The following is a 10371-nucleotide window of genomic DNA, read 5'->3' as shown; positions in this document are numbered from 1 at the left end:
ATATTATTAAATGCAACGAGATAATTGGTACTTGACATACCAAAAGGTTTGGTAATAATTGAATAATTAATAATTATCTACTCTAAGAATGGCCCTTACTTTCTATCATTTACTGGTATAGGCCTACGTCTACAAGGAAGTGAATCTAGACAGAATTGACCCAAAGCCTTAGGCTTAGGATAACAATATATTTTTCTAGTAATTAGAAAAAAAAACCTTTACTCTAAGAATACCGCTTCCTTTCTATCATTTACTGAAATAGGCCGTATATCTAGACGCGGGTAAAGTAAGACATTAGGCTTAGGGAAACAATTTACTTTTTTAATTATTGAAAAAAAAAAAACATTTACGCCCTTACTTTTATCATTTACTGATATAGTCCTATCTCTAGACGAACGTGATGTAAGCCCTTATAGGCTTAGGGCAGGCAATATATCTTCTAATAATTTCTTAACATTTACACTCAGATTACCACTCATTTCCTATAATTTACTGATATAGGCCAATACCTGATGAGGGTAAAGTAAGGCCTCAGGATTAGGACATCATTAAAAAAAATTATTCTATGAAATACACCATAATATCTATCATTTACTGAAATAGGTCTATAAGGCTTAAGGCAATAATATATTTACTAAATAAACTCAAGAAAACGGCTGTAGACTAAGTTTTTCTGTTTGTAAATCACAAATTACAGAAAACTCCCTTCCAAACACGGTGTACGATTTACTATAACCTATAGAAAAAAAAACAAGAAAAAAAACAAGAAAAAAAAAAGACAACACGAACAAGATGTGGAGTCGTGGACCCCATGACCTCAGGAATCGATAGGACTTCCTCCTTCAAGGTCATTCCACGAACACGCGTTTTCAAACCTCAAGCAGGCAACGTTATGCAGCTATTTGTGTAGCTGCATAGGCACATCATACATACATACATACATACATACATACACACACACACACACATATATATATATATATATATATATATATATATATATAGTATATCATATATATATTTATTATATATAATATATATATGTATATATATTTATATATATATATATATATATATATATATATATATATATATATATTTATATAATGTCTATGTGTGTATATATATACTATATATATATATATATAGTATATATATATATATATATTTATATATATACATATGTCTATGTATATATATATATATATATATATATATATATATATATATATATATATATAAGATATATACATATATATATATATATATATATATATATATACATATTCGATTTCTACAACTAACTGGCTAAATGTACCAAGAAAGGGAAGGAAATTTATTCAGTCAGGCCATGAACCAGATAAACTAGATAAACCACTTATCTTTTACTAACAGGATATGAGTAATCAGCAATAAAAAAAACAAACTATCCAATGCATGAAAGAAATTGTTCGCTTTTCAAATGGATTCCTAATGTATCACATGCTGCATTGGATACAGCTTGGGTGTTTAAGTGTTAAGAAGAACAATAAAAAATATTACGTGATGAAAATTAATCTTAAAAAAAAAAAAAAAAAAAAAAAAAAAAAAAAAAAAACATCCAATGCATGAAAAAAATGATCTCTTTCCAAATGGATTCCTAATGTATCACATGCTGCATTGGATACACTTGGGTGTTTAAGTGCCAAGAAAAAAAACAATATAAAACATTACATGATGAAAATTAATCTTTAAAAAAAAATAATAAAAAAAATAAATCAATCTAGTGCATGAAAAAAAGGCTCACTTTCCAAATGGATTCCTAATGTATCACATGCTGCAAGGATACACTTGGGCCCATTAAGTGCTAAGGATAAGTTTAATATAAAATATTACAAAAGGAAAATTAATCTACAAAAAAAAAAAAACTTTCTATTGCATGAAAAAAACATGCTCACTTTCCAAATGGACTCCTAATGTATCACATGCTGCAATGGATACTCTTGGGCGTTTAGTGCCAAGAACCAGTTCAATATAAAATATCAGATGAGGAAAATTAATCTAGAAAAAAAATTAAAAAAATTAAAATATCAACTTACCATTGGAGTGGAGGGTTTGGATTCATACCCAAGGAATTGAGAACTTCTTTATATTCCTGAAAAGAAGAAGAAAAGTTGCTTTGATAATTTGTCTAATGAGTAATGACGTAAAAAAGTTTATATTATATTAATACGGTATAAATTTAGAATAATCAATGGTGTAAAATAACATTAAGTGACAAAAAATCTAATAAAAACTAAAAATAACAAAGTGAAAAATAACATTAACTGAAAATAATCTTAAATTAAACATTAAAATATCCAATAGTGGAAAATAACAATTGAAAATAATCTCAAATTAAACCTTAAAATACTGAAAATAATCTCAAATTAAACCTTAAAATACTGAAAATAATCTCAAATTAAACCTTAAAATACTGAAAATAATCTCAAATTAAACCTTAAAATACTGAAAAGAATCTCAAATTAAAACCTTAAAATAAAATTAAACCTTTAAATACTGAAAATAATCTCAATCTAAACCTCAAAATAACCAACAATGTAAAATAACAACAATTGAAAATAATCTCAAAATTAAACCTTAAAATAACACAGTGTAAAATAACATTAACTGAAAATAATCTAAAATTAAACCTTAAAATATATAAGTGTAAAATAACAATAATTGAAAAGACCCTCGATGGAAAACTCGAGAAGACATCGAAGACAAGAGGCAAACAAGTAAACACAAATGTGATAGACCAATCATCTGATAAACAGAGACATATCCTGTTCGTTTACCATTACTCACTCAAGCACTCGAACAAGAGGAGCAGGCCAAAAGAGGTTCTAGCTTCTAGAGAACAGACGACAGGAAAAAATAACTGAGATAAGTGGCTCTAATCAAGAGAATAACTTGTATAACCAGTGGCCCAACCCGTAAAAAAGATAAAAAATAACTTAGATAGAATTTAATTAATACTATAGTCCATTTCTTTTATCGAGGCAGATTTGCACCGACTCGCAGCGGTGCCCTTTTAGCTCGGAAAATTTTCCTGATCGCTGATTGGTTAGAATTATTTCGTCCAACCAATCAGCGATCAGGAAACTTTTCCGAGCTAAAAGGGCACAGCTGCGAGTCGGTGCAAATCTGCATCGCTAAAAGAAATTGACTATAGGCATGCAGTTAATTCTAAAAGTCAGGCTTTCTCCATAATGAGGTTCAATACTACACAGAATTCTAGAGGTTTTATTCCAGCTGTGACCAAGTTGTGGAATGATTATAGAATTTAATTGATACTAGGCACACAGTTAATTCTAATAGTCAGGCCTTCCCCATCATGAGGGTCAATACTACACAGTATTCTAGAAGTTTTATTCCAGCTGTGACCAAGTTGTGGAATGATTATAGAATTTAATTAATTAGGCATGAAGTTGATTCTAATAGTCAGCCCTTCTCCATCATGAGGTTCATTACTACTAAGTATTCTAGAAGTTTTATTCCAGCTGTGACCAAGTTGTGGAATGATTATAAAATTTAATTAATGCTAGGCATGCAGTTAATTCTAATAGTCAGGCCTTCTCCATCATGAGGTTCAATACTACACAGTATTCTAGAAGTTTTATTCCAGCTGTGACCAAGTTGTGGAATGATTATAGAATTTAATTAATACTAGGCATGCAGTTAATTCTAATAGTCAGGCCTTCTCCATCACGAGGTTCAATACTAAACAGGATTCTAGACGTTTTATTCCAGCTGTGACCAAGTTGTGGAATGATTATAGAATTTAATTTATACTAAGCATGCAGTTAATTCTAATAGCCAGGCCTTCTACATCATGAGGTTCAATACTACACAGAATTCTAGAAGTTTTATTCCAGCTGTGACCAAGTTGTGGAATGATTATAGAATTTAATTAATACTAAGAATGCAGTTAATTCTAATAGTCAGGACTTCTCCATCATGAGGTTCAATGCTAGACAGTATTCTAGAAGTTTTATTCCAGCTGTGACCAAGATGTGGAATGATCTTCCTAGTCGGGTGGTTGAATTAGTGGAACCTTAATAGTTCAAACATGCAGCAAATGTTTTTATGTTGAACTAGCTGATATAAGTTCTTTTATAGTTTATATATGAAATATCTGTTTTTATCTTGGTAATATTTTTAAAATATTTAATTTGATTTGTTCATTACTTCTTATATCGTTTGATTATTTCCTTATATCCTTTCCTCGCTGGGCTATTTTTCTCTGTTGGAGCCCTTGGGATTATAGCATCTTTCTTTTCCAACTAGGGTTGTAGCTTAGCTAGAAATAATAATAATAATAATAATAATAATGGTCCAACCCGTAAGAACGATAAAATAACTGAGATATGAGAGTTCAATTTAGAACAAAACTTCCATAGACTTATTCAAACCATAAAAACGTAAAAAAAAAAATAACAGATAGAATTTATTTAAGAACAATACATCCGTAGACAGTGGCCCAACGCAACCACCCCCCCCCCCCCCCCCACAAGGGAAAAACCTGGGGTTACAATTTAATTAAGAACAAACCATCCATAGTGCTTCAAAATATAAAAATGAAAAAATAACTGATAAAATTCAATTAAGAGAAAATTTCCAGAAGCCATGGCCCAACCCTTAACGCCCCCCCCCCCCAAAAAAAAATGAGGTAATAGAATTTCATTTAGAACAAAAAAATCCATAGACAGTGGCCCGCCTAGGAATAAAAAATAACTGAGATAATAGAATTTAGTTTAGGACAAAATATCCACAGTGGTCCAAACGATAAAAAAAAACATAACTGAGATCAAATTTAATTAAGAAAAAAAAAATCCACCTCAGAAAAAAAATAACTGAGATAATAGAATTTAGATTAAAACAAAACATCCACAGACAATGGCCAAGCCACCAAAAAAAAAAAATAACTGATATAAAATTTAATTAAGAACAAAAGCTCCATAGACAGTGGCTCACCTTTCGAAAAAAAAAAAAAATTACTGATATAATAGAATTTAATTTCGAACAAAACATTCACAAACAGTGGTCAAACAGGTTCCACAACCTCCCCCCCCAACCAAAACAAATGATAGAATTTAATTACGAACATAACACCCATAGACTGTGCCAAACCTCCAAAAATATCCAATCCTACAGTAGCAAACAAACTGTATAGGTCACGTTTCTAGGGAGCACGACATCAGTGCTACTTAAACCAGTAGGAATGTCTCTCAGCTGCCAAAGGAATAGAACTCACTGACGCCACAGAGGCACTGGGAAGGGGGGGGGGGGTAAAATACAGTAGTTTACCTGAAACTCTCAGTGGGAAAGAAGCTTGAATTTAGAGATGCATAATCTGAGCATGAAGCTTTTCGACGAGGGTCAGAATATGTCACAGCTGGGGGGGGGGGGGGGGAAATAACCTTCACTTTGGGTAGAAGAGGCTCTTTAGCTATGGTAAGCAGCTCTTCTAGAAGGACACTCCAAAATCAAACCGTTGTTCTCTAGTCTTGGGTAGTGCCACAACCTCTGTACCATGGTCTTCCATTGTCTTGGGCTAGAGTTCTCTTGCTTGAGGGTACACTCGAGCATACTCTCCTATCTTATTTCTCTTCCTCTTGTTTTGTTAAAGTTTTTATAGTTTATATAGGAGATATTTATTATTATTTTTTTCTTTTCCTCACTGAGCTATTTTCCCTGTTGGAGCCCCTGGGCTTATAGCATCCTGCTTTTCCATCTAGGGTTGTAGCTTAGCAAGTAATAATAATAATAATAATAATAATAATTGCTTATATGATACGTGTTGCCATTACGTAATTATTAAGAAGTCTTTCAAACAACAAGGCTTAGATTACGATATCAAGTACGGCATTTCATCAATTACATAACCTCTGTGTACTCGGAAATTCTCACTAACGATAAGGGTTTAAAGGACGCTCATGAATGGCACAGGCAAGGGACTGTGACAATGCTCAAGCTTGCAGGATAGTACCCTTGAGACTGAACATATATACATATGATCAGCACCCATGGCAATCCCTTAAACGAGGATCAGGGAGGGCCAAGCAATGGCTGCTAATAACTTGTCATGTAGACAATTCCAGTGGTATTTAAAAAAGGTTTTTAATAGAAAAAAAAAAAACTTGCTTGAGTTGAAGACTAAGGACTATGGGAGACTGACCATATATACATATGATCAGCACCCAAGGCACCCCATTAAACGAGGATCAGGGAGGGCCAGACAATGGCTGCTGATGACTAGGCATGTAGACAATTCCAGAGTTTTTTAAAGTAGGTTTTTAACAGAAAAAAAAAACTTGCTTAAGTTGAAGACCAAGAACTATGGGAGAATGTCCATGTATACATATGATCAGTGTCAAAGGCCTCTCTCCACTCAAACGAGGACCAGGGAGGGCCAGGCAATGCCTGCTGATGACTTAGCATGTAGACATTTCCAGTGGTTTTCAAAGTAGGTTTTTCAATTAAGAAAAAAAAATCCTGGAATTGAAGACCAAGAACTATGGAATACTGGAATTCAATTAAAACAGCGCTTTCTAGGTATACGAAACATGGAAATACACAAAAAAGGTCAAATACATATGGTACACATTGCACCACTCTTACACATACGGTACGGGTTGCACCACTTTTACACATCCGGTACAGACTGCACCACTCTTACACATAGGCTACGGTACAGACTGCACCACTCTTACACATACGGTACAGATTGTACCACTCTTACACATACGGTACAGATTGTACCACTCTTACACATACGGTACAGGTTGTACCACTCTTACACATACGGTACAGGTTGCACCACTTTTACTCATACGGTAGAGATTGCACCACTTTTACACATACAGTATGTTACAGATTGCACGACTTATACAGTACAGACTGCACCACTTACACATACGGTACAGATTGCACCACTTTTACACATACGGTGGAGGTTGCACCAATTTTACCTGTTCCAACCTTTTCATGACTACTGCAAGGGTATTTCTCATTAAGAAACAGAAATACAATTACAGTAACATATCGACTTTCATAATCAACAAAATAGCACACATATTGTCATTACAGTAATATATCAACCAACATTACTAAATGAATAACATCAAAACAAGAAGCTTAAACAAAATAAAGTTTAAAAAAAAAAACGAATAAAAAATGCAAAGGCAATTTATTCTAGTTCTACACCACGAGTTATCAAATGCATATAACAATTTAGAAATTGTTTAAATGAATATATTATATAATGTAAGATATTTCTATTTCGCCAAGGGACCAATAAGTCTGTAACGTAAACAAAGTAACACAAACACACACACACACACATATATATATATATATATATATATATATATATATATATACACACAAAACAATGAAAAGAACCAATGCAGCCGTTTCTAGTCCACCGCAGGACAAAGGCATCAGACATGTCTTCTCTCTCTCTCTCTCTCTCTCTCTCTCTCTCTCTCTCTCTCTCTCTCTCTCTCTCTCTCTCTCTCTCTCTACATATACACACACACACTTTTATATATATATATATATATATATATATATATATATATATATATATATATATATATATATATATATATATATATGCTATACGAAGCAGCCTTTTCAAAAGACCCCACCAGTTTAGCCAAAGGGCGAAACTGACATTTAGTGCGAAGGGCATTAACTATTACGTTCCCAGAGTCAAACAAGGAAGAAGTAATGAGTGTGGTCAATATACTTTACATACCTGGGTTACGAATACACAGGAAAGGACGGACAACGAAATCATAAATACTTACTGTATTTTACTTTAAGGGATGTTTTTTTTTTTTTTTTTTTTTTTTAAGGTACTTGAGGACCTACAACATTAACTCATTCGTCCACACTCTTAGGTATTTCAGGATTTATAACATCAATCTATTGTATACATTCTTATGTATTTGAAGATCTACATTAATTCGTCGTATACATACCTATGTATTTCAGGACCTACATCAATTTATCATATACATTCGTAATTGTAGGTGTCTCGGGACCTATAACATTAATTTTTTTCGTATAGATTCTTAGTTATTTGGTATATAATACACCATATTGCATGATTATTGTCAAATCCACATTATTGAAGTACTAAAAACCTAGAAAGTCTTAAGTTTTCTCTTGAAAGTCTCAATATCTTCAGTCTTTAGGAAGTCTAGTGGGAGCTTGTTATATAGACTTTTAACTTTAAGTAAGTATATAATAAAATACTACACTCAACAATTAACAATTTAATTCAACGAACCCTCGTCAATTTTATCCAGACTATAAAATACAGAAAGCCAAGAATTCTGTATATTCAATGAAAACCTTAATCTCTTCAGCCTTTCGGATGTCTAGTGGGAGCTTGTTGTATAGAATTTTAACTTTAAGTAAGTATATTATAAAATCTATAAACTCAACAATTATCAACTGAATTCAACAAACCCTCGTCAATTTGGACTATAAAATACCGAAAGCCAAGATTTCTTTGTGTAATCAATGTTTCGTAATCGGTCGGGTGAAATCAATACTGTTGGGTTCCTTGGCCATCAGAGAAGCAACTCCCAGTCAATCATCAGGGAAGAAAGAAAGTGGGATGCTTATTATTATTACTTGCTAAGCTACAACCCTAGTTGGAAAAGCAGGATGCTATAAGCCCAAGGGCTCCCAACTTCAGAAGTTCAAACTCGCAGCAAATGTTTTCATGTTGAACAGGCTTGCATAGCCTAAGTCCTTTTATAGTTTATAAATTGAATATGTTTTGATGTTGTTAATGTTTTGAAAGGGTTGTAGCTTTGCTAGTAATAATAATATTAATAACGGGGAAAATAGCCCAGGGAGGAAAGGGAATGAGGAAATAAACTACAAGAGAAGTATTTAACAATTAAATTATTTCAAGAACAGTAACAATATTCTAATAAATCTTTCATATATAAAAGATTAAAACTTAAAAAAAACAAAACAAGAGGAAGAGAAATAACATAGAATAGTGTGGCCGAGTGTATCTTGAAATACTTGTATTAGATTTACATAAATCATCATAAGCCTTTGATGCCACAAAAAGTTGGATTAATCCAACAACAAATGAGAATACAAAGACTATATAATAAGCTCTCACTAGCCATCCAAAAGACTGAAGATATGAAGGCTTTCAAGAGGAATCTGAAGACTGGTTTTCTAAGTGCTTCGATGATGTGGATTTGACAATAAACGAGCAATATGTGGTGTGAAATGCTGAATGCATCGGAATATATACGATTAAATTAACTATTAAAAGTCCTATATAGAGTAGGATTCCCCTAGTATTATTATTAGCATTATTGTTATTATCATCATCACTATCAATATTATTACTAGCTAAGCTACTAACCTAGTTGGAAAAGCAGAATACAATAAGACCAAGGGCTCCAACAGGGAAAATATCCCAGTGAGGAAAGGAAATAAACTACAGGATTATATAAAATTGTATAGAGTAGGGTTCCCCTGCAGTATAGGACCAGAAAAGCAGCCCTTAAAGTAAGCAAAAAGACGAAATTAGCATTACTATTATTACTAGCTAAGCTACAACCCTAGTTGGAAAAGCAGAATACTATACGCCAAAGGGGTCCAACAGGGAAAATATAACAGTGAGGAAAGGAAATAAATAAACTACAAGAACATATAAGACTGTATAGAGTAATGTTCCCCTCCAGTATAGGACCAGAAAAGCAGCCCTTAAATTATGCAAAAAAGACGAAATTAGCCACAGTAAACTTGAGATAAGATAGCCAGTCAATAACTTGAGGAGCGACAATAAATCTACATCACTCTCACCTCGTATCATTTATCAACATAAAGCCCTAACAAATGACAATGGAAGGAACCACAGATCATATGCAGAAATCAAGCCATAGTTAATGACACATTAACAATATACTATTTTTAATAATGACGTGCACATAATAACGAATTTCCTCAGAGTACAATGACCTTGAAATATTTGCTTCCGCAGTTTTGTTAAAGATATTATAGTTTATATTGGAAATCTTTATTTTAATGTTGTTACTGTTCTTGAAATATTTTATTTTTCCTTGTTTCCTTTCCTCACAGGGCTATTTTCCCCGTTGGAGACTTCGGCCTTATAGCTTCCTGCTTTTCCAACTAGGGTTGTAGCTTAGCAAGTAATGATAATAGATTTTCATCAGTAGACCACGATAGGTAAACACACCTTTAAATAAACAAGTACTGAGCAGGTAAGACAGACATGCATACCTTACAAATTAATACCAATGTTTGTATATAAGTTGGTCTGCATCACTTGAAAATATAGTA

At 32.7% G+C, this 10371-nt stretch overlaps 1 protein-coding gene across 2 annotated transcripts in view; it reads right to left on the bottom strand.

Annotated features, from left to right (window-relative positions):
- LOC137646105 (protein CREBRF homolog) overlaps positions 1 to 10371 on the bottom strand; it is a 37091-nt gene that overhangs the window by 22837 nt on the left and 3883 nt on the right. For both annotated transcript variants that reach the window (XM_068379299.1, XM_068379300.1), the window contains exon 2: positions 2079 to 2134. In XM_068379299.1, coding sequence (XP_068235400.1) covers positions 2079 to 2104 — 26 coding nt within the window. In that variant the 5' untranslated portion in view covers positions 2105 to 2134. The remainder of the gene's footprint in view (positions 1 to 2078; positions 2135 to 10371) is intronic.

The sequence above is a fragment of the Palaemon carinicauda genome, chromosome 8 (genome assembly GCF_036898095.1).
Source record: "Palaemon carinicauda isolate YSFRI2023 chromosome 8, ASM3689809v2, whole genome shotgun sequence".
NCBI lineage: Eukaryota > Metazoa > Arthropoda > Malacostraca > Decapoda > Palaemonidae > Palaemon > Palaemon carinicauda.
This window is presented reverse-complemented; position numbering and strand designations above follow the sequence as displayed.